Genomic DNA, 25,775 nt, shown 5'->3' on the forward strand with positions numbered 1-25,775 from the left:
ATTCAAATCCCAGTTTTCATTTTGTCAAGACAATTGCTGGTTTCTAGGCCTTTGCTCTTTCCCCTATCTTTCGCAAAGGAGCCTGGATGGTATCTCCTGCTTGCATTACATAGTAAGAACAGCAGAAAGGATTGTCAGGGCTCAGCCATGATGTCCACAATTGTGTGTTGTACAAAACCAAGAATAAGTGAGATTATTTAACTAATTTCAAGCCATGGTTTCAGTTTCCAGTGTGATGTGCCCTAACGATGTGCATCCAATCAGTCACACCGACCACAATTAACCATAATTACCCCACAGTTTTGCATGACGTCTGAATTGAGCCTGAGCCTGCATTTGAGCTTTTGAAACTTGCCACGAAATCTTACTCTGAAATATTCGGCTCCCTCGGTCCCTCTTTAAAGGACGGGTTCCTCCCGCGGAGTTCACTTTCGTAAGAGGAAAGTGGAAATTGGGCTTGACGTTACCGAGTCAATTTTCCACAGGGTATGCTCTTGTCTGCTTAGAGCCAAATCAGAAATGCCTACAAGAAGCTGAGCAGATGAGCAACTGTCCAGGTAAGACAGATGTATGGCTCAGTGTTTTCAACTGTTAGAGCAATGTAGAACAGCCAGAAGAACACGGGAATGAATCATTTTGACAATAAAGCGCTATTCTGACAGCAGCTGATCCTCGGCTCGGAAAGTCAGATTCTTCCTGCTCAGTCACTGCAGTTGAAATAACTGCAGGTTTGGCCTACTAAAGGAGATCGTGAATCATATTTTAGAACAAACAGATACTGACTGCAGAAGGAATAAGACAGAGTTGTGAGAATTGGGAGGGCTTCCCTCCCTCCTTTAAACAAGCCCAAGGGGCTCACATATAGTAAGAACTTTAACCTCTCCTTCCAAAGTACCTTGGCTCAGATAGTAGGAAACAGAGGAATGAAGAGCAGAGCCTCTGCGTGATTCAGTTTTATGATTGGCGTTCTTCTTTTCCTTTGATTCCCTTCTCCTCTTTTTGGGCTGTGTAATTATAGCATGTGATCTCCTCAGGTGGACAGTGGCAGCCAGTAATTATAGGAGAGGCATCCTGCAGAGCCCCCCCCCCCCATGCTTCATTTAAAGGAGGAATTTCCAGCAGTAAAAGTTTATTCCTCAAAATTAAATGGTGCACAGCTCGGGTGAGGCCAAACGGCAGGGGGGAGGCTGGAGAGCAGATTTGGTGTCTTCATTGTTTATTAACAGAGCTGTTACCATCCCTTGCCTTTGTCATCAGGCTTCCTTTGTTGGGAGCAAGTTGTGAAATGTTGTTACAGCTCTTCCCAGGAGAACGATATAGACCACTTTGGGCCCCACTGGGGAGAAAGGCAGGGTATCAACGAGGAATGCAAATAAATAAATCCTGTTCAATTCTTATCACCTATACATTGAGAACAATGAATTCATTTCTTTATCACCTGATTTAAGCTGTCGTTCTCAATTAAGCTGTGTAGAACCACCATTAATCTCATTGCAGGCAACTGGGCTGAAAATCTTGACTAGACACAGACTGATTCCCCACAAGCCTAGTCTCACGCTCTTCTTCTCTGTGGGGTTTTCTTCCATTTTTGTGCAAGCTGCCCCAGGGCGGCAGCTTGCTTTGCCTCTTTCATGCGGCAAGCAAGATCTTCTGAAAATTGGTTTCAGTTTGCTGCATGAAAGAGGTGGAGCGAGTTGCAGCCCCAGGGCAGCTTGTGCGAAATCCGATGGAAGCTCCATGGAGAAGAGGAGCATGAGATCGGGACGAGACTAGTGGGGAAGTGGTCTGAGATTATTCTGATTGGAAGTTCCTGCTAGCATGAGAGCACCCAATCACTGGTGAGGTTTGGCTTCTTCAGTCATGTTTGTAGGTGTGGAGTATCATTTTATGCCATTCTAGTAAACTGGAACGGGGCTGTGAATGCATGGTTACCTACCTCAAGGTTGGAGTTGTCCAATCTCCAGACTGCAAGATCTTCTGGAGGAAATCACATTCCAGCTCATCTTCCTCCCCTTCCAAACTCTGCCCTTCCCAGGAAATCTTCAGGATTTGCCCAAACTTACTGTGGGTGACCTTACTGTGCAATGACTACCCAGTGATTGCATAGTAAGGTTGGACTTGATCCCAAGTTTTGGGGGAAATATCCTCCCTTTTTTCCTGTGCTCTCAGGTGAATGCAATGGCACAGGTTTATCCAAGCTGTTACCTGGACTTGTCTTTAGTGATCTGCACAAAAGATGTGGAGAGGCAGAGACAGTAGGGGAGGGGAAGGATAGTTTCTTTATCACATTTTTACCCCACCCTCCCGGTTATGAAGTCAGGGTGGAATATATGGTTCTGCTTCCACCCATTTTATCCTCTCAGTAATGTGGTGAGGTAGCTTAGATCTGGACCCTGGAGGACTTAAGATGGAGACGTTTCACCAGGCCTGTGGTTGAGGTGACAAAGATCTACCTACTTATTTGACCTCCCCCTTCCCTGTATTGCCTTGCATTGCTCTGCACTGCTTTGCATTGCTTATGTGCAATATCTGCCATCTGCCTCATCCTCAGCAATTCCCATCCACATACACACATGCGGGGAATCTATACGGGAGCAGGTGGAGTTGGAGTGATTGGATGATGCCATCAATTGCTATTGATATTATTTTATTATTGTTTATTGGTTAATTGTGAGGTTTTGGAAGCTGGATTGTATTTATTGCTTGTTGTAACCTAGCCCGAGCCTGCTTCTGGGGTGAGGCAGGACTATAAGCCCAACAAACAAACAAATAATTAATAATCTCCCTAATGGAGTGGGCCAATGGGTGGCAGAGCAGCCCTTGAGTTGAAAGGCAGCCTGCCAAGTCCAAAACAGACTCCAAGGGGCAGCCCCAGAGATTTGGAAGGGGCGGGGGAGGCTGGACGTGACGATTCTTGGACAGAAATCATGAGGAGGCAGACATGGCCGGGGGAAGCAGGAGGCTCTGATTCTTGGGGGGGAATCATGAAGAGATATATGCGGAGAGACAGGGCCACTGGATCTTTACTCCCCAAGGTCCAGAGAGGGGTAGCCCAGCAGAGCAAGGTTGATCTTGAGGAAGTCCAACTTATCCACAAGGGGTGAGTCCATTCATGAGCAGTGGGGGCTGAGGATGTCCCCCAGGTAAGAGAATACTCACTCACTCTGGACACTGGGGGGTGGGGGGAAGAGAGGAGACATGGCCACAGAGGATAGGTTGGGCTAGATGTCAGCCTCGTGTGACCAGTACCCTGGGGACTGGAGTCAGCAGGCTCAGAGGGCTCGGCAAGGTACTCCCACACCATCACTTCCACTGAGTCCTCCACCAGGGCACAGATTTCCTCCCTGATGCTGCCGACCCAGCTCATCACTGAGGACTGGTACTGGGATGCTTCCTGGTTGGGCTCCAGGGGGCTGAGGTCCTGGGCTGCTCCCTCCCAACCTCTTCCATCTCCTGTGCCCTGCTGGTTAGCCTGCAGCCTTTGCACTTCTTTGCAGAGGCCCTGCCTTCATTGCAGGAGCTCCGTTTTACCAGGAGAGATGCTGCCCTTTATACAGGGGTTGCAAATGCAGAAATTCTGTACACCCCCTTCTTGCAAGGAAGATGCAATAAGGTGGTCGTACCCACCCGCAACCACTCTGCCAAGGTCCTGGTCCTCGGAAGAAGAGCTGCCTCCTGCTCCAGTGTGGAGCCCAGTGCCCAGTCTGGCCTGCAGATCAGGGGGATGGCTTGCTCCAGGCTGGCTGTGTGGGATCAGAGGACATGAGTGGTGTCCTGAAAGGGCTTCAGGACATGCACCACTTGGGAGAGGATCAGCCACTCATTGGAGCTTATGCTGAACTTCTGTCCCCCATGCATGATGGGCACTGAGGAGATGACATCCTGCACAGTGCTCTTTTGCTCCACCTGATGCACAATCATTGCATAGGTGGAGTTTCAGTGGATTGCTATATCCTGTATGAGCCAGCGTTTGGGCTCCCTCGCACCTGCTTTTCATGCAGCTGGCAAACAGACTTGATGCTGCAAGAGAAGTGAGAAGCCAGGTGCTGACAGGTCTCTAACAAGAAGTGCATTTCCAATGTGGCTGCATCTCTCACCACCAGGTGCAGGGTGTGTGCCAGGTAGATAATGCCCTTGAGGTGCACAGCCTTCACTGCCACCAGCATATTGGTGCCAAGGCCCGTGACTATGTAGGCACAAGTGATTTCACCCGTGCCCACCCACTTCCTGAGGCTAGCATGGATCATGGTGGTAATGTTCTTCATGATGTGGTCTGCATCAATCCCCCGTGCATGGAGCAGAACCACTTTGTAGCCTGGTGGCAAGACTGTCCCCTCCTCCTGGGGCCCTGGTCTTGCCCCGGAAGTCTGGAGATCCTCTGTCTGCCACCAGTGGGCAGTGAGAGAGAGGTAGCCATCCTGCTGGCAGCTCCACTGGCCTGCCATGAAGTGTATGATGTGCCCTCACTCTCTAGACCAGGGGTGTCAAACTCATTTATTATGATGGCTGGATCTGACCTTGTCAAGCCAGGCTATGCGTATCATAAAATGTAATGCCAGGTGGTGGAGTTATAAACTTTATATACACAACTAAATATTTTTCTCTTAAAATAAAACATGCTTAAAACATCAGCACACTTGCACTATTTTGTTTAACAGTCTCTGATAACTGACTTGGGCGTGTCCTTTGCTAGGTGCCTGGAGGATGATAAGTGGTGGGAATTTCAGCCCCTCCACATATGGAGGTTGCACACCCAACACTTTGCCACACAGGGGTCATTGGGGAGGATGTGGAAATGCTCCCAAAGTGTGGTCTAGGAATGGGGACCCAAAACTGGGGAGGCTGGAGACTTAGCCTCTATGGTGTGATGCTTAGCTGGGAGGACTGCTGGAAAGGTGGACTGGAGGCGGGAGCAGTTGGAATGTGGAAGGGCTGGATGTCCACCTCAAATCACCACTCTCAGATTCCTTCTCCGCAAACAGTTTTAGCAACTGCTCTGGTTTTGGCTCTTCTGGTCCATCCCCAATAACACACTCCAAAAGAGGTTGTGCCTCTGAGACTCCTGGTAACACCCCAGTACATCTCGGTACCAGTGGGCTGACAGAATGGGCTTTTCCTCTGACTGTAGCAGAAGGACAGGTGGTTGGTCAGTGCCTTGCGCCTATCAGACACCATCCGAGCCAGGGGGCAGGTGTGGAACCCACTGGCCAAGCCCCTCTGCCTGGCTGTAGCAGAGGGACAGGTTAGAGCCCTGAGCTCACCAGATACTGCCCCAGCTGGGAGCAGGGATGGGGACCTGTGGGATGGGGGGGAGGGTGTCCCCCATTCTCACCCTCATGGTACAGAGGGATGTTGACAATTAGGTGGGAGGGAGGGTCCTCAGCTGGTTCAACTGGCTGAGCCCCTCTTCCTGACTGTAGCAGAGGGACAGGTAGTGAGTCAGAGCCCTGAGCCCACCAGACACCAACCAAGCTGGGGGCTGGTGTGCAAAATTCCCACTGAGGGGGGGACTGTTTGGGTCTTCAGCCAAGGAACCCACTGGCTGAGCCCCTCTTGCCTGTCTTTAGCAGAGGGGCAGGTGCTTCAGAGCCCTGAGTAAGCAGCAACACAGCTCACAGTACTGAGGAATGACTCCCACTTCCTCCCCTCTCTGTCTGTAACAGTTAACTCTGTCTCTGCCCAACTGCCTGCTGCCATGTGAGCTGGGGGTATATATCTATTCTGTTCCCATAGAGTAGAATGGGAACTCTCTTGCTGGGAGCCAGGATTGCCTATCAAGCTTTGGAGGGCCACTATTGATGTTTCCAGGGTTGCAGAAGAGCTGCAGAAGTTCATCCCCCCATTGCTTTGACAATGAATTCATTGGCACCAGCGTGTCTGGCTCATGAACCAGCATCACAAACTGCACAAACCTCCATGAAAAAAATGGCAGTTCATGTGCAGTTCAAGGGAGATGCAATCTCATGAACTGATGCTCACAAAACATGAACTGGATGATGTTTGTGACAAAATTAGGTTTGTGATGAGGTTTGTGCTAGTCCCTTCTTACAAGCACAGTATGAAGGCTAGAATTTGATAATTTAGCTAAGCTTAAATTACTTTTATTGTATGTCAAGTCCTTACCTGATAATCTAGCTAGCCTTAAATTATTTTTATTGTATGCCAAGTCCTTACTAATAAGTAAACATGGCTGTATTTGTTCAAATCAATGGTCTGACTGGCTAAGTGTCCTGTCAATATTTTTGGATGCTTTGGAGAAAGTTAACTGGATGCTTTTGTAGAGACTTTGAGAAGGGGAGTGATTTTTAAAATATGGCATCTCTTCCTTCATATACTTGATCCCTAAAAACACCTAGTCATAGATAGTCAAAGCACAGAGAAGTCATAGTTTGGTGTAGTGGTTAAGTGTGCAGACTCTTATCTGGGAGAACCGGGTTTGATTCCCCACTCCTCCACTTGCAGCTGCTGGAATGGCCTTGGGTCAGCCATAGCCCTGGCAGAGGTTGTCCTTGAAAGGGCAGCTGCTGTGAGAGCCCTCTCAGCCCCACCCACCTCACAGGGTGTCTGTTGTGGGGGAGGAAGATAAAGGAGATTGTGAGCGGCTCTGAGAGTCTTCGGAGTGGAGGGCGGGATATAAATCCAATATCTTCTTCTTCTTCTTCTTCTTGCTAGGCTTTATTCTTTTCCCATTGCTGAGCTGACAGGTCGTTTTTCTAAAGTCTTGTACTTGGATCGCTTATGTGATTGTGGGTCTGGAACTGTAGAAACACTTGGCCATCTTCTATTATTTTGTCCTCGGTTCCTAGATCAATTTGGATAACTCCCATTCTTACCAAACACCAATTACCAACTGAACATTGGGTGTTCCCCTACTTGTTGGCAGATGTCAATCCTGAAACCACCTATTTTGTTACAAATTTTTTAATAATAATTTTATCTGTAAAATGGCAAAGATCTGGATTGATCTGATTGTAATAGAATCTGGTATATACTTTACTGATGTGATGATTTTAGGTGAATGATAGGTTTTATTAGAAATTCCTTTTTTAATATTTTAGATTTGATTATTTTGACTGTAATTTTTGAATTCTGTGAATATTGTGAGTAATGTTGTATATCCGTGTATGTTTCGATAATTGATATATCCTGGTTGAGCTTAAGACCTTTGGTCATGGAAGTTAATAAAGGAAAGAAAGAAAAGAAAATATGACTTCAATGGTGGCCTAGAGATGATGAAACAAGTGTCCTTTATGAACTAGTCAGATCTCTTGTTTGAATTCTGTCAGTTTTGATGCTGTGAACTTTATGCTGAGCGTGATGAATTAGCAAACATGCTGTGTTCAACCATTATAATCAGTTGTGAGCCAATCCCTGGATATGTTCACATGCCTACCATCCACCTTTAACACCAGTTAAATAGATACGGAGTTGTGATGGTGCAATTTTGTTTCTACCCCAGGGTCATGCATGGTCAGGTAACTGAATGATTTGGGGGCAGATATGCCTCATAAAGCTGTGTGGAAATGCACATGTGAGAAACACCCTCAGTTAAGACTTAAGCACTAAGTTATATAAGACCTGCTTGATTTGCTCACTTTTTATCTAAAAGGTGGTTTGCCACCTGGCATGCAGCTGCTAGAGGTCTGTGGAAAAGGGGGAAACTAGAATTCTCCTTGGTTTGAATAAGAGTGTTTATGGTTGAAACATGGCCAGTTGCACTGTACTTTGTTGTTTGAATTTGTGAAAAAAAAACCCACACAGGCTCAAGCTGTTTGCAAACAACCAAACTGATGGATGAAAAACTGGTTTTCTGCCCATGGTTGGCGAAAAAAAACATGGATGCCTTTGACTTTTGGAGATTACAACCATAAGACTTGTTTAGATGATCCAAGAGTGCAAAGTGTTTAAATTCTGGTGTTTCTTTAGAAAATGAAACCACCATGATTAAATTTACCTACATGGTTCATTCTGCCTCTTCTCGAGGGGCATGGAATAAAAGCACAGAGAAGCTGCCCTCTCTGCTGCTAAGGCAATATACAGAGCAGGTCTTAGACATGAGAACATTTGCAGAGTGCTTAATATGCAAGCAACAAAGTTAAAAATATTAAAATGAGGTATTTAAATGATTTTTCTGCTATTGAACTCAATGGGTCTTAAACATGCTTAGTGTTGGCGACACTGTGTCCTTGGCTGATAGTTTAAAAAAAAAAGAATGGAGTTCATTCAAGCCACCTTTGTCTTTATTTAGGTTGGAAATTTAGACTTCATTTTTTTTTCAACTTGCTGTAATATGCAGACCTGTTGAATGGCCATAGCCAAATATTTTTGTTCGCACAAGGAAGTCCTGGACCAGGTATTCTAATAGTTTCAGCTACAGTTTACATAAATATTATCATTTCTACAGTATACCAAAAAGTAACATTAGCATGAAACGAGTCACATGTTTCCTTTGGCATAACTTTATCTAGGTCCAGTCTCCTTTTCAGAGTTGCTTCTGCTCCCCATCTCCCTAACTTTTTTTGCTCCGTTCTGCTTCAGATGGTGTCACAAGGGAAATACTCTGTCAATTTACGTGAAGGGGTAATAATGTCCTCTCTGTATCCCAAAGAGCTCTTGTCAAGCCGGGGAAAAGATTTTCTAAAGCTAACTTCATTTTGCTTCTCTTAAAGGCAGAAAAAGGAGACTGGTGGTAGACTTTGCTCTCAGTGTGTGTTTTGCCTTTTCTTCCCCTAGAACAAGGAAGTGACATGTAAACGGGAGAAATGTCCGATACTTTCCAAGGAGTGCGCCCTGGTTGTTAAGCAAAGAGGAACGTGCTGCGAACGATGTAAAGGTGCAGTGAACTATGTACTTTTCCTCTCCTATTATTTTTTTTTAAAATAAAACAATTACGATGGATGTAGGTTTGTCAGAATTAGAACCCAAACTCTACATTAAACAGGAGTTTAAAACCCATCAAAATTTTATTCCAACATAAGCTTTTATGTATCAAAGTCCACTTCTTCAAATGCTATGCTTTGCAGTGTACAAAGGCAGTACAGAAGGTTTACTTGACACAAAATAAGACTTCAAAACCACTTTGGTAGGGTTTGTTCAATAGCCTCTTGTTCAGCTCTTGGGAGATTCAAAAATGAAGTAGAGATTTAAAAAAATGTTACCTCTAAGAAGTCATTGTTCTAGTAACATAAAGCATCCCCCCTCAGTCCACATTATCTCTTATTTATAGTATGTGTTTTATGCAAGGCAAGGTGACTTGAAGTGGAAGACAGTTTGGGGGGAAACACCGAATAAACCCACAACCAACCAACCATGGGTCTGATTCTCGTAATCAGTTTGTGTGTTTTTGTTTATAGTGGCCAACATGCAATCACAGCTCAACAAGGTGTGCTCCCCTAGCTCTTTGGAGGAATGGTGGGATAAAATATCAATCTGTAAATGCATGTCCATCTTCTCTCTGGCTGCTGGCCTGAGATATATATACTGAACCCTGTGACCTAGCAGAACTCTATTTTCTTTAAAAAGACTAGTGCTTCTGTTGTGTTCCAGAGGGAGCCATGCTTCCATTCCCAAAAGAAAAACAGAATCTAAAAAATGAGCAATAACAGTTGGTCATTCCCAAAAGATTTTGTGGAGGTGATAACTTGTCCTTTCCCCACAACTCCCAGCATGGTATAGCAGTAGGGTTGCCAACTTCCACTTTAAAACAAAAAGTAATTATGTGGCCCTTTTTGTTCTGTAGAGAAAAGGAACAATATAAGGGGCACCTTTCCTATCCCCACAAGAGCAGAGCTAGAAACCTATCTTTAAAATGAAAAGCAAGCAAGCAGGGAATTAGTAGGTTGTTATAATCAGAGGTCATTTCATAGAAAAAGAGGTTATAACATTACTGTGCATTAACAGGATAGCAATTATTAGTTCTGGAAAAAAGGACTGTAAAAATCCCTCTGGTGTTGCGGGGGGAAGCTACCCATGTAATAATATGCCCACCATTCAGAGCAGTGGTACAGCAAGGGGCAGGGAACAGAATTCAACAGGGTCGTGTGAAGAGATGTGTGCATGAAAGGCTAAATGCACTGTAACTGTGCTGTTAGAAAAGAATATGGTGAAGGAGCTTGCTGAACAGCCACAAACATGATGACAAGCAAATAGTATATCAGCTTAGTAGTGACTGACAACCCTTACATAATGTTTGCTCTCTCTTAGCCACAGTTTACATAATAATAATAATCTTTAATTTATATCCCGCCCTCCCCGCCAAAGCAGGCTTACAACATAGACACATCAACAGTTAAAAATACATATTATAAGTACATACATATTATAAATCAATACTACTATAAAATTAATCATTTTGTAATTAAAAAGCTTCTAAGATTAAATTGGTGCTAAAAACTTGATGTTATGCATCATACAGTTTTTCCGTGGCAGCGGTATTCCTTCAACAGTAAAATTGATTGCTGTGAAATTATTGAGTGAAAGCCAGTTGGAAAAGAGCAGTCTTGCAGACCCTGCGGAACTGGGCAAGGCCCGCATCTCTTCTGGTAGTTGGTTCCACCAGTGGGGGGCTGAAATCGAGAAGGCCCTTTCTCTGGTGACTTTCAGTTTGGCCTCCTTTGCCCCGGGGATTGTCAATAGATTTTGGGAACCAGATCGCAGTACACTCTGGGGAATATATGGGGAGAGACGGTCCCTAAGGTAGGCAGGTCCTTGACCATATAGGGCTTTAAAGGTAATAACCAGCACCTTGTAACGAATTCGGTACATTATTGGCAGCCAGTGCAGTTTCTGCAGCCCCGGCTATATGTGCTCCCATCTAGGGAGCCCCAATAACAGCCTGGCTGCTGCATTCTGCACTAGCTGTAGTTTCTGGGTTTGGCATAGGGGCAGCCCCATGTAGAGGGCATTGCAGTAGTCCAACTTCGAGGTGACCGTCGCATGGATCACTGTTGCTAGGTCAGCACGCTCCAGGAAGGGGACCAACTGCCTCACCTGCCTAAGATGAAAAAAAAACAAATTTAGCAATGGCTGCTATCTGGGCCTCCATTGACAGGGCAGACTCCAGCAGCACCCCCAAGCTCTTGACCTTGTGTGCCATTTGCAATGGTGCACCGTCAAATGCTGGTAGGTGGATTTCCCTGCCCAGGCTGTCGCAACTCAGGCAAAGGACCACTGTCTTCATTGGATTCAACTTCAACCTACTCATCCTGAGCCAACCTGCCACAGCTTGCAGCGCCAGGTCTACGTTTTTTGGGACACAGTCAGGCCGTCCATCAGTAGATAGAGTTGGGTATCATCAGCATATTGGTGACAACCCAACCCCTACCTCCAGGCAATCTGGGCAAGGGGGTGCATGTAGATGTTGAATAACATCGGGGAGAACACCGCCTCCTGTGGCACCCCACAATTAAGTGGGTGCCTCTGAGACAGTTCACCCCCAATCACCCCCCTTTGTTTCCAACCATCAAGGAAAGAGGAAAGCCATTGCAAGGCCAACCCCTGGATCCCCACGTCGGTGAGGCGGCGGGTCAGCAACTGATGGTCGACCGTATTGAATGCAGCCAATAGGTCTAACAACACCAGTACTGCCGAGCCGCCTCAATCCAGATGCCGATCTGGATCAGTCCGCAGATTGCACTCTTCCTTCACATAAGTCTTTTTCTGGAATAACTTTCCTGTTATGAACAGCTGGCCAGATTCCGTATTAACAAGCTTCCATATCTGAGAATTCTTTTTAACCATGGCTTACATCAGTACTTCAGGGCGTTTTTTGTAGCAGGAACTCCTTTGCATATTAGGCTACACCCCCCTGATGTAGCCAATCCTCCAAGAGCTTACAGGGCTCTTCTTACAGGGCCTACTGTAAGCTCTTGGTGGATTGGCTACATCGGGGGGGGGTGTAGCCTAATATGCAAAGGAGTTCCTGCTAAAAAAAAAAAAGCCCTGTAGTACTGATGTATTCTTTAACCATTAGTAAGGTGGGTGGGATGGTGCTGCCGGAAGGGAGCATCTGAGTCCACGGTCTGGTCTTAGTCTATTAATTGCACTGAAAGGGGCACAGCTGTCAATGTCAGCAGTGATCTTTAAGCCTGCAGTGCAAGAGTCAGTGCACATGCATTGATCATCACAAAGATGCTGTCTGAAATGGCCTCTCTGGTGCAAGTCATTCCCATTCATGCCATAACACCAGCAGCTGCTCAGTACACAAATCAGCATCAGGCTGCAGAGATGGGCAGCACAAGGACACACCTGAGTGGCAAGCACTTTAGTGGCACTGGCAAGCCAAACACCAAGTGAAGAAAAACAAAATGGCTCTAAAAGGAACAGCTGGTGACATCTTTCACTGTTACCTTTGTCATCTCCCAAATGACTACTTCGATGAGAAGCCCTGGACTATGTCCTTCTGCAAGGCGAATGAACTTTAGTCACTGCCGGCTCTATGGGTCCTACATTTTGCATTTAATACAAGCAAGAATACTGACTTTTAGAAAGAAAAACAATGAGAGTAAGTTAATACATGCTAAATCTTTGTATAACTCTTTAAGAGGCTAGTAGAAAGTGCTCCAAACATGAGAGGCGTAACTTAAGAAGAAGGTGGTGAGAAAGGTCCCTTGACAGGCAGGTATGAACCCCACATCCAATGCAAACATAATACCGATGTACTGGAAAAAACATAAAGCTAGGAAAACAAAATATGCCATGATTCTGACAAAGCAGACGTGATGGATATATATTTTTCCTGGTTGAATAATAGCATTTGGTAGCTGATCAGTTTATGCTCTCTCTCTCTCTAACAAGCAGCTTTGGTTTTATGAATGCGTGCTGCTAGACCAACCTGAATTCGCCAATATAAAATTCCAGATGTAAGAAGGAGCATATTTTAAGATGACAATGAACTGAAATTGCACTGAAACTATTGAAATAACTATATAGTTTATTTACTTAGGTGCTTATAGCCTGCATTTCTCCCCATGGGAGACCCAAAGCAGGTTACAAGATTATTCTCCCTTCCTCAGTTTTGTCATCACAACAACAACCTTGCAAGGAAGGAAGGCCAAGAGTGAGCAGGTCACCCAGCAAGCTTCCACAGCAGGGTGGAGATTGAAAGCAGGGCCTCCCAGATCCTATTTCAGAACTCTATGCTAACCCAGAGCTTTTTTTGTAGCAGGAACTCCTTTGCATATTAGGCCATGCACCCTTGATGTATCCAATCCTCCTGGAGCTTACAGTAGGCCCTGTACTAAGAACCCTATAATCTCTTGGAGGATTGCCTTCATCAGGGTTGTGTGGCCTAATATGCAAAGGAGTTCCTGCTACAAAAGAAGCCCTGATGCCAACCACTGTGCTATAACCACCATATCATGACAGACAGCAGCTAAATTCCTACTGATCACGCACCCACTTGCTTTTTCCATCTTCAGTGTGAACTGGAACTTGATGAAGCTCGAAAGTTTTCTGTCAAGCTGGGAGGGAGAGGAAGGAGTGGTGTGCCGGAGCAAGCAATGAACTGTGCTCATGACTTCTGACAATCGTCTAAGTTTGAGCAGCAATTTTTCCAGTTAGTCACAGCGGTGCTTACCAAAGTAATCTGAATCAGTTGTATTCTACAAGCTCCACTCAATGCCCCTTTCACTAGCTGTGCTTTGGCCCCTCAACGATGCTTTCATCCTGGCCTGTGAATGTAAAAATACCTTCATTTTATGGCTGCTCAAAGATCTTCCCTGGACTTCTCTAGTCTGCACTGAAACATCTTCTTAGGCATGACCATGAACACAAGTGTAGATCCACTGGCAGCTGCTGCTAAAGTACTTCATCCAGTTAAAGGCTCACTTTCCTAGGTTAGTCCTGGAACCTGTTTACAGTACTGTGGCTCAGCTAATTGCAAGAATATGTGAAGCAATGACTGCAGAAGAATTGCTTAAGCACATGGAGAGGGCATTACTCCTTGCCGTGGCGTAACTGCAACTAGCCCCGACACATCTAAGTTGAGAAGAAAAGGCTTCCAGTCAGAGCATGTGACTTCTCGGGAGTTGTAAGTCTCACCGAGACTCTTCAGAAACTGAATATTCAAATCAGAGAGCTGAGTTGCCTTGCTGATGTGCAGACAAGCCTTTATGAAGTTCTTCAGTACCTCAAAAGTGCTGAGTTTCCAAATATGAGTAAAAGAATGGGGTTTTGTCTAGTTTCTCTTACAGTTGTAGCAGGAAAGCAAAAATGCCTTTTCCCTTCTCTCATTTATTCAATATATTTAATCAAAACACATGAGATCATAGATTGTTATAGAAGTGGATTTGGCAGTATTTCCTTATTTAGTTGGATGGAGATATGTCATTTGAATTTGGGTCCGTCTCCATCTATAACAAATACGTATTTGCTTTCTGAATAAATGTTTGTTATTAGCGGATTGGAGAAGGATAAAGGTACAGTTATGATAACTGTGAGCCATGCTCTGTTCTTGTTCCCAGTGCTCACCTCCCATTGATGTCAGTGTGAATGCAGGGCAAAGATCACTCCATAGTACCACAGAAGCTCACGCTTGGAATGGGCCCTTTAGTTAACTAGTCCAATCTTTTGCAATAGCAAGTTTCCCTAGATTGAAGGACTTGGCATCTTTTTTCACAAAGATGGAGTGCCATGCTGTTTTTCCATGAGAGAGATTGTAGTTTTTCTCCAAGGATGAACAACAAATAATGACTAAAGGGCACCACCATTTTAAGTCAGCAGTTGGTTGTTAGTTGTGCAGAAAAGTGTGCACCTATCTACACCACAAATTGTTGGACTAGTTGTTATCTCTTCCCAGACTGAGGCCCAAAGGAAAATTCTCAGCATTCTTACTGAGCAGCAGTTCCCAGAATTATTTTGGGGGAATCCACAGGGGGGTTTTTTGTAGCAGGAACTCCTTTGCATATTAGGCCACACAGCCCTGATGTAGCCAATCACCCTGGAGTTTACCATAGACCCTGTACTAAGAGCCTTGTAAACTCCAGGAGGATTGCCTACATCAGGGAGGTGTGGCCTAATATGCAAAGGAGTTCCTGTTACAAAAATGCCCTGGAAATCCCTAAACAGTTAAATTGGGATAAAACTAGTTTCAGATTTGTAGCCATGCTGGCCTGTATTAGAAGAGCAGTATTTAAGTCCAGTAGCGCCTGAAAAGCAACAAGATTTCCAGGGAATGAGCTTTTGAAAGTCAACCTATATCTGATGAAGGAGGCTCTGGCTGTTGAATGCTTATATCCTGGAAGTCCTGTTGGTTTTTTAGGTGCTACTGTATTCAAATCCTGGTATAAAAGTGGCATGTTTATAATGCTGGATATACTCTCATAACTCTCTGTTAAAAACAATTGACAAAAATCTTTCTTACATGGTCTTTCTGTGATGTTTACCTTTCAAGGAAGGATGTTTATTATTTTCTAAAGCTCTTTGGGAAGAATGCACCAAAGTTAGGGTTCCAATAGTGTTATGTGTTAGCAGGGCTTTTTTGTAGCAGGAACTCATTTGCATATTAGGCCACACCCCTCTTATGTAGCCAATCTTCCAAGAGCTTACTGGGCTCTTAGTACAGGGCCTACTGTAAACTCCTGGAGAATTGGCTACATCAGGGGTGTGTGGCCTAATATGCAAAGAAGTTCCCGCTACAAAAAAAGCCCTGTGTGTAAGCCTTGCACATCTGGTGTGTATGTGTATGTGCGAGTGTACATATGCTTCTTGTTTCTGAGTAAGGTCACCCTTTCATATATGTAGATTAGAACAAACATTACAAGAATTTTGACTTGTTATATGAAAGGAATCTTTTAAAGTTCTCACAAATGCATGGTTTCCTAAAACTAGAGATGAGTTCCCTCCTGTCATCAGATCCTGTAGCCTGAAACAGATGGATACATTCCCCAGACATCCTCCAAATGCCCAGACTCCCGGTTGGATTTAAATGGGATTGTTGTGGCTTGCCACTCAGTGATTATATCAGGGCTTTTTTTGAGCAGGAATGCACAGGAACGCAGTTCCAGCTGGCTTGGTGCAAGGGTGTGTGTGACCTAATATGCAAATGAGTTTCTGCTGGGCTTTTTCTACAAAAAAGCCCCATGTGAAACAATGGTGATATCAAGAGGTGTGGCCTAATATGCAAATGAGTTCCTGCTGGACTTTTTCTACAAAAAAAGTCCTGGATTATATCATGGACAAATCTGTGTATCATGGACAAATCTGGTTCCCTTTTGGACTAAAGTGTCTTGAAAAACATTTGGGGTTGTACTTCATCAGTCTCATAGCCTGAGGTACAAATCCCATGAAGTGTTTTAACTGGGCTACATGTTAGGCAGCAATTGACATCAGTGTTCACTTTGTTCACCTTGGTGTAATTATTTAGCCTTAAAAATCTTGCAGGGCTGCCCTGAACATCTGAACCTTGGCTAGTGAGTATCCCACTTCAGTTCTGCAAGCTAAAAGCTGCAATTTTAAAGGCACATTACTAGAAGTAAGCCTCATTAAATAACACAGGACTTATTTATTTTATTTTTATTTATTTATACCCCACCTTTCTTCCCTAAATGGGGGACCCAAAAGAGCTTACATTGTTCTCCTCTCCTCCATTTTATCCTCACAACGGCCCTGTGAAGTAGGCTAGGTTGAGAGAGTGGGACTGGCCCAAGGTCACCCAATGAGTTTCCATGGCATAAGTGGGAATTTGAACCTGGGTCTCACAGACATTGAACATATATGAATCTGCCTTATACTGAATCAGACCCTTGGTCCATCAAAGTCAGTATGGTCCACTCAGACTGGCAGTGGCTCTCCAGAGTCTCAGGGTGAGGTTTTTCATGCCTATTTTCCTGGACCCTTTTTAGTTGGAGATGCCGGGGATTGAACCTGGGACCTTCTACTTACCAAGCAGATGCTCAACTACTGAGCCACCTTCCTTCTCCCGTCTTAACCACAAGACCACACTGACTCTTTACTTCTGAGCAAACTTGTTTAGACTTGCTCCCAGAGTCTTTTCTGGTCCAAGTGATGAGCTGTTGCATATAAGCAGCTTTTCTCATGGAACAGTCTCTGCATGGTTATGTTTCCAGCGTCTTCCCCCCCCCTCCATATATATTGCTTGCATGAAATGGGTTTGAGTAATTTGGAGCACCAGTGAGATCAGCTATAGTCACCATTGCAGGCGCCTGGATTATCTGATTGTTGCAGCGTATTCTTTCCTCATATCTTAAGAACAATTGTTCTCACCTTCATCTATGGCAGCTTGTTAAAAACGATCACTTTCCCACTTCTGTTTTTAATAACCCAAACAGGTTTTTCCTCTGGCATTATCTATTGCAGATCCTTTATTATCTTTGTTACAGTTCTTTCATATCATTCCCAATTAGATTGTGCTGTTCTTAGAATGTTGGTGACTAAGCAGTACTACAGGTGAAGCATAACCAGAGCTTTTGCAAATATATTCCTAAAGGGCATTTTTTGTATTTTTTTTTTTTTTTGCAACAGTGCCAGATTGGTGACTCATATTTAAACTGTGATTTATTACAGCCAGCAGAGTCTTTCAGCAGCACTGGATCCCAGCTCATTTCCCCATGTTCTGTGGTGTGGTTTTCTTTACTATATGCAGTTTCTTTTTGCTGACTGTCCACTGCCCCTGTTTTGAAAACCATTGACAAAGCCATCTACGACAGTCCCATCTTTTTTCTTCCCTCAAAGGCATGATTTCCCCTCCATTTTTCTTTTCCTTTTGTGACTGAGCAGCCCTAGTAATATGTTTTCTTCTTTGCTGAAGAACTCTGACTATCCCACTCTATGATATTTTGGCTGTTTGCTCAACTCAGGAACCTGAGAGAAAGGTCAGGATCACCCTTTAACTTAAATCACTTGTGGCACTTGAGGCATCTTGAAATCCAAAATATCAAAATATTTGAAGATAGAGGGGAAAGATCAGGTGAAATCAGGGGTTGAAATTTCTGAGGTAAAACCAGTACATGCACAGACTTTAGTTCTTATGTTTGAGGCTAGTGAGAGTTTCTTATGCTATTCAGAATGACTGACTCTTAAGCTTTTCAGAGTTACTTAAAAATGTTGAGAGGCTTTTGTTCCAGTGTTTTCCCAAAACACTCCAGTACATTTTCTTTGAGTATTCTCTGACTCTTTGGTTTCCAGGAGGCTGGCACACTCTTTCCAAACCCCTTCTCTTGAAACACCAGTACCCACCTTGAGTTTTTAACAGACTCTTAAGGTCTCCAAAGGCAATGTCAAACCACACCAGACCAGGGATCTCTAATCTGCATTCTTTAGAGCTAACTCCCTATTTGACTGGGTAGGGAATTTTCTTATCTCAGATCTATCCCCTTTCCTTGGCCTGATTTGGAGTCTTCGCCTACTTCCCAAACTTTCTTGCCATCTTTCCCTTAGTTCTCCTGTCTGCATTAACTGCACTTAGTCAGGGCTGAATTCTGAAACTGTCAGTACTTGACTCACCTCCTCTAGGGCTGAAATGAGACTGAGGCTGATTCCGCATTTGCCATTTGCCTTCCTTTCGCTCCGGGGTTGTTCCATGCGGGCCTGATTTCCTGATTCCACACTAGAGGATTTTTCCCGGATTCAATTCCCAATCTGTTCCATGTGTTTTGATTCCACAGTACTGTTGCTCCCAGAGTTTCCACCATAATCGGAGCAATTTCCCCCTCCCCTCCCTCCTCACTCATTCATGCCCCTCCCTCCTCACTCATTCATGTAGTTCCTTTTTTTTTTACACACATGCATGTTCGTGTTACAACGTAACCTTTTTAATTGCGTTATGATGTAATACCAGAGGCGCAATACTTGCAAAGTCACGTGTTTTCCTCCCCACCTGCCATTGGTCATTAATCTGCCCCCTGGTCTATTGTCTAAAGTAGGAAGCACACACTTCAGCACACACTTGCTGGAATGCTAAGCACACAGTTTTCAGGAAAAAACTATAAAAAAAAGAGCCCGAAGGAGGGGTGGTATCTAAAGTATTGTCCCCAGCACATCAGCAAAGGGCTATAAACATAGTCAAGTTCCCTCTTGAGGAACATGCGGGGGGCGGTGGTAGATAAAAGTGGCATCAGCACATCTTAAAATTAGTTCACGTAACATCGATTTTCATTTCGTGACGTTGTAACGAAACTATTGTCAAAAAAAAGTATGATAGCACGAAGTGTTTTCAGTTGGGGGGGTGGGAAATAACATTGTGAACGATCAAATGTTATGGCAGATTACTTCCCAGATAATGGAGGGCACATTACCAAAATCTCGTGGAACACCATAAAGAGTGAGGGCGTTTGAAAGTAAGGGATGCATTTGGGCAAAGAAGAGAATCGTGTTGCAGCGTTATGCATTGCAGCATTGTAACGCAAAACCAGCTTTGCTTAAAAAAAAAAAATCCTAATCAGATAATGGCGGACAATTTTAAAAGGGAGTAAAAGTAAGAGAGTGTGACGAAATAACTGGGTGGAATCAGGGGCGTGGAGTTATGTGGGTGTGTTCTAATGATGCGACAAGTTTGACAGCGCACTGGCTCGAGTTCCGCATATAAAATTCCGAGCCTCGGAACCGCAGCAAAAAAAAGATCTGGTATTTTGCCGATCACCCTGATCCGGGAGCCGGGTCAAACTGCTGCCCCGGGACAAAACCAACATCTGCCCCGGGGGAAACACAGGGTCGGAGCCAGAGCAAAGGCTAATGCGGAATCACCCTGAATCTTCCTCAGCATCCAGTTCAGAAGTCTTTAACTGGTTAGCTGATGCTAACCTATCAGATCTCAGATCCTGTCATTCAAGGCTCTTTGGCCCTTTGAGGAATTAACCCTTCACAGTCCTTTATTTGTTTACACAGCACTTCTAAGCTTTTAAAAAGTGCAGTCCATTGCACCATCCTAAGCAGAATTATACCACCAAGTTAAGTGCACTTAGAGTATAATTCTGCTTAGGAGTGATGTCTGTCTGTCTGTCTGTCTGTCTGTCTGTCTGTCTGTCTGTCTGTCTGTCTGTCTGTCTGTCTGTCTATCTATCTATCTATCTATCTATCTATCTATCTATCTATCTATCTATCTATCTATCTATCAATCAATCATCAATCTAATCTGTCTGTCTGTCATCCCTCCATCCCTCATTATCCTGCCCTTCTTTCCTCCAAAGAGCTCAGGGCACAACATCTATCCAGTAATAATAATTTATTGTGTTTGACTTTCTAAGCAGTTAGGCTAGATTCAAGTTCAGCAGCACCATAGAGACCAACAAGCTTTACCTGGTATCTGACAAAGGGAGTGCTTTGACTTTCAAAAGATTATACCATGAAAATCTTGTTGTCTAAGGCACTACTGGGTTTGATTCTAGCTTTTCTACTGCAGACCAACATGGCTGCCCTCCTGAAACTAAGCAGTTGGGTAGCCAATGACAGCAGTCCCTTCAGTCCAGCAGTGCAAGTGTCTCAAGGAATTTCTTGTATCCTGCCCTTTCCTCCAAAGGGACTCCAGACAGTCTCACTCTGATCAAGCCTACGCCTATTTAACATCAGTGACAAACTCCATTAGGTAACTTCTGAAACATTATTTGGAAGTGGGTTGCAAGGATATATCCAGTCCATTTCCTTCATCCACTGAGCCCAGTTTGCATCTTGGAGGGCACATTAGGCAAGATTTGCTTTCAGCTATTATTTGGCAAGATTTGCTTTTGTTTCCCAGTAATCATCCTATATCCATGCAGACATTCACAAGGGTATATATTATTTTATTGTTTATTCAAGCAATTTACCAATGCCAATTTAAGCTAACGAGACTATAATTTCTCAACTCCTCCCTATCCTGACTGTTCTGCGAAAGTCTCCTCATAGGAGGTGGGAAGGGCATAGTAACAAAGCACACAAAATTGCAGTGGCAAGCTTTCAACTGTGGGCAGATAGGTGAGGCTATAGGAATACCAACTCTGAGTTGGAAGATTCCCAGGGATTTGGAGGTAGAACTTGGGGAGGGGAGGGGAGGGTTTGGAGAGAGGAGGGATCTCCTTGCAGTATAATGCCAGAGATAATGCCCTCCAAACCAGCCATTTTCTCTAGAGAAGGATTTGGAGAGAGGAGGTGCTGATCATGTAGTAGGGAGATCAACTGTATTTCCAGGAGATCTCCAGGCCCCACCTGGAGGTTAGCAAAACACAAGGCACCACTGTCTCTAAGCTAGACAAAAACAATGACAAGACCATGCATCAGGGATCCTTCTCTCCTATTTGGAAGCTCGCCTCTTGTCCAAGAGAAGTCCCATTGGCTGGTGGAAGAAAGGAGGAAAGCACTCTTTATGGAACTATAATTGTAGAACACCTGTTTTTGGACTGAAAAGGTTTTTCACCATTCATAGACTGTAACTTCATTTAATTGGTTTGATTATTCTACACTGTAATAAACTTATACATATGTTTGTTGAAAATTGCATGGTCTTTTCATTATTTTTGCCCACCTGGAGGTCAGCAACTCTAGGCTCACAGGAGTCTTTACTTTCTTGTGGGATGCTTTCTGTTATCTCATATCCGAAAAGCAGAACCATAGTTTAAATGCAACAATACCGAAAACGATATAGCAGTATCCAAATAATTTCAGTGACAGCTCTATTGCCACAATTTCAGTTGTAATAACACAGTACAGAAAGGATAAAAATATTATATCATGTACAGTGTCCAGTGTCTTTCATATGCATGATAAAACTAACACACCAATATTAATATCGGTCCCAAAGACAAGAATTGGAAAGTTCCTTAAAAGTTTCTTTTCTTCTGTGCTGAAAAATGAAGCAAAAGGAAACCAGTTTCAGTGATGGACCTTCTTCAGCCTACAGCTTCATACACCCCCAATGAGGGCTTTGTGTACTGTTGCAACAGAAGACTGACAGTCTCATAATCAATGTTCCCTCTGAGCTATGAAGTCTTGTGAGCAAAAATTCTACGTTGTGAGTTACTGGCTTTAAATTTGTGAGCTGCTGCATGTCAGTTTGCTTTGAGGCCGTTTTCCCTGAGTTAAGACAAAAATGTGTGAGCCAGAGGGTAAAAAACTGAGCTGGCTACAGAGATCAGCTCCCCTGAAGAAAATAGATGCTTTGGAAGATGGACTCTATGTCATTCTACCCCACTGAGGTCCCTGTCCTCCCCAGGCTCCACCCCCAAATCTCCAGGAATTTCCCAACCTCGATCTGGCAACCCTACTGCCCATCCCCTGGTATGTATCAGCATACATCAGGGTTACCAGGTCCAAGTTGGGAAACTCCTGGAGATTTGTGGGTGGAGCCTGTGGAGGAGAGGGTCTTCATGGGGTACAATGCCATTGAGTCCCCCTTGCAAAACATTTGTTTTCTCCAGGGAAACTGTTCTCTGTAGTCTGGAGATCAGTTGTAATTCTGGGGGAATTCCAGGTCCCACCTAGAAGCTGGCATCCCTACTTTACATAGTAATGAATTGTGGATAGTAGCTGGATAGGAGCAGCCTCTTAATATTTTAACCATGGTTAAAGGTTATGTCTGCCTCATCCTTCAGTAATTACTCAAGGAGAATTACTACACATTTAACATGAATAAAATTGACCGGAATTTCAGGCTTGGCTAGGCAGTGTCAGTGGTTTTGTAATGTTATAAAAATATGTGAAAACACATTTGATATCTTCTGTGTAGGATTTGAAGTTCTTTCAACTTGGTCAACATATTAATGTTTATGGAATACAGATGATTCTTTTTATGAGGGTATTGTTGGCCTATTCTTATATTTCTACATTCATTTGTTTGGAATTTCCTCTAAGGAATAATTTATCAAGAATTAAATATAACATGTCTTTGAATGTGTCTTTTTTCCCTCCTGATGTTTATTTTTTCATGCCAATAGAAACATTTTTTAAAAGATGGGGGGCAATAAAAGGGGAAAAATCAGAAAAATCTGCTGTCGGAAAAGGAGGTTATGGGGCCAATTTACAGAACGTTGCTATGCATTTTTTTCCCTCTTGGGAGTATAGAAAATGTCTTGCTTATAAAATTCCTGCTCACCTAAAATAAGCAAACCCCCCTGATGAATCCTTAGAATCTAAAAGGGTATTTTGAATGAATTCCCTAAGTTAGGTGGTGGGCAGCTTATTCAACAGTGTCAGAGAGAAGAAAAATGTACACTGCCCATATACTTCTTGTACATATGTTACTTGTATACTGTTGTTATTAGTAATTTTGTATAACAGAACTAGTATACATGACACTTTGCATAGTTTCCTATGCAGAAAGAGAGCATTTAGTCGCATAACTGTTTTGCAGACAAAGTTGATTCCAAAACAGAGTATGTGTGTGTCCCTTTTACTGGGAAATGTACAGAAATATGAGTTGCACCTGAAAAATACTTCTAGATGTGCTGAGCCCAAGAGGGCGATGGTGTTTCTTTGAACTAAAGTCAGTAATATGATTTCTCCGTCTCATAAAAGAAGTAAAAACTACTTGTGTCTCAGAAGGCTCTTCTCTTGCCATAATGAAATGCCACTGAGATGGTCTGTAAATTATAAGCAAATCCCTAGCGGGTACAAATTGGTAAAGCACCATTGCAATGGAAGCAGTCTGGACTTGTGAGTTGTGCTTTAAGAATATGTTGGAATGAAGCCTGACGTTCCTCCCCTCCCCTCTTTCCTTGATTTAATCCAGAAGTTGTCTCCTCTTCATCTGGAAGATAAATAGCATGAATGGTCTTAATGCTTGATTATGGTGTAATGAGGAGGACGCAAACCAAAGCCTTCACAGATATCTCTGAATGTGAGGAATTCAGCAATTGCTACTTTCTGAGCCAGATACACACTCTATGCTCAGTCAAGTAGCAGGTGGAATTCTACCTGGCTGAATAAACTTACTAAAATGGAAGACATCTACCATTCAGGCAGTTTTCTGAATTTTGCAGACATTTATATCCAGTTAAGTAGCTTAAGGAGATTCTTCTTTGCATTTGGAACTTCTTGAACAAACTGGGAGATACCATCTGTGGCTCATATAAACACAGCGAGAATGTTCATCGGCATTTTAGTACAAGACTGCTAACAAAGAAAAGCTCTAGTTTTGAATTGGTTCATTTCTTTGATCTCCTCCTATATAGCTAAATGGCTGCTGCATGGATAGAATACCAGATTAGGACTGTAAAGACCCAGGTTTGAATTCCTATGTGCCATGGAAGCTCCCTGGGTAACCTTGGCCCAGTTACTCTGGCTTAGCCTACCTCAAAGAGCTGTTGTGAGGATGAAATACAGGATTAAACAAATGGGTATTCTGTGCTGGGGGCTTTGGAAGAACAGTGTGGTAAAAATTTGGTTGATTAAATAAAAGAGATTATTATTGCACATAAATGGGCAACCTTGAGAATTCTATCCAGGAAGAAAGCCTCTCTAAATAAAATGGGACTTACTTCTGAGTAGGCCTGCTTAAGTTTGTTCCCTAAAGTTTTTCCTAATCACACTATGGTCTATCATCCCTTTCTCTTGTGTTGGGTAATAGTTGACTAACTGCTGGTCTACATATTTTCAAATGTGTCTTCTGACTCATGAGGACTAGAAACTCGCTTTACTTTTCAAATGAACTGTTTCTGATTTTTGAAAAGAATTTGCTGTGAATGCGAGATCCGGTTCAAAATACTATACTTGTATTGTGGAATTCCAACAGCCCTTTAAGGAACATGGACCTTCTAAGAAGCTTCATGTAGATTGCCAAAATAAGAAGGAGTGTCCTATTTCATTTCTTTTTTCTAGGTTGCAGTTTTGAAGGAGCTTCATACAACAGCTCAGCAATATGGCAGGTCCCAGAAAAGCCCTGTACCACGTGGCAGTGCCAGGTAAGGAGTTGAATTCATAAAGCTTCAGAGGTTGGATTTTTGACTTTCGTAATTTTCAAGAAAGGTGGAGTGTACTGCTTTCCAGGACTTTTTTTTGTAGCAGGAACTCCTTTGCATATTAGGCTACACCCCCCTGATGTACCCAATCCTCCAAGAGCTTACAGGGCTTTTATTACAGGGCCTACTGTAAGCTCTTGGAGGACTGGCTATATCTGGGGGGGGGGGGTGTAGTCTAATATGCAAAGGAGTTCCTGCTACAAAAAAAGCCCTGCTGCTTTCCCTGTTTCATTTAATGAAATGTATCAGCATGGGTTGGTGGTTAAATGAAGAATCTAGAGGTAAGTGAAGAATGGAGGCACCATTGGTTTAAGGGTACTGCTGTATGTATTCTTTTGCTCAAATGCTTGCCTATGAAAACATAAAGAACATAAAGATCTCCCGGAGGAAGGCTCCAGTGCCTTCTGTGAAAGCATTTGTAGACAGAGAAATGGATTCAAGATGTTAAAGGAGTGGAGATCTGAATTTCTGAAATGTTTATATGAAATAAAAAACTAACCTTAGGCTTCCCAGCCCAAATAATGTTACAGGGTGTTTCTAAATATTATCTGTCCCCAATTCTCCCTAAGTTGTGGGTAACAGAAGCAAAACAGTTGACATCAGTTTTTAGCCCTTGCAGTTTGGAAATGCATTTGGAGGTTATGTATGGTTAGAAAGGCATATCAGATACTCAACTTACTGTAGATTCGGAATCAACCCTTAGTATATAACTGCCTGGTGGCGCCGAATGGTAAGCTGCAGTACTGCAGTCCGAGCTCGGCTCACAACCTGAGTTCGATCCTGGCTGAAAGGAGGGGGAAGCAAAGCCTCCTCCAGTGCTCTCTTAAGAGAGAATGCTCAGATGCCTGCATCGAAGAGGGTAGGGCCAAGGCTAGCGGTGCTCCTCTTAGT

General features: G+C 43.6%; 1 protein-coding gene across 1 annotated transcript in view; it reads left to right on the forward strand.

Annotated features, from left to right (window-relative positions):
* Positions 1–25,775, forward strand: part of BMPER (BMP binding endothelial regulator) — a 276,446-nt gene that overhangs the window by 55,573 nt on the left and 195,098 nt on the right. The window contains exons 2-3 of the mRNA XM_060247726.1: positions 8,734–8,833; positions 24,745–24,827. Coding sequence (XP_060103709.1) covers positions 8,734–8,833; positions 24,745–24,827 — 183 coding nt within the window. The remainder of the gene's footprint in view (positions 1–8,733; positions 8,834–24,744; positions 24,828–25,775) is intronic.

This window comes from Heteronotia binoei, chromosome 10, assembly GCF_032191835.1.
Source record: "Heteronotia binoei isolate CCM8104 ecotype False Entrance Well chromosome 10, APGP_CSIRO_Hbin_v1, whole genome shotgun sequence".
NCBI lineage: Eukaryota > Metazoa > Chordata > Lepidosauria > Squamata > Gekkonidae > Heteronotia > Heteronotia binoei.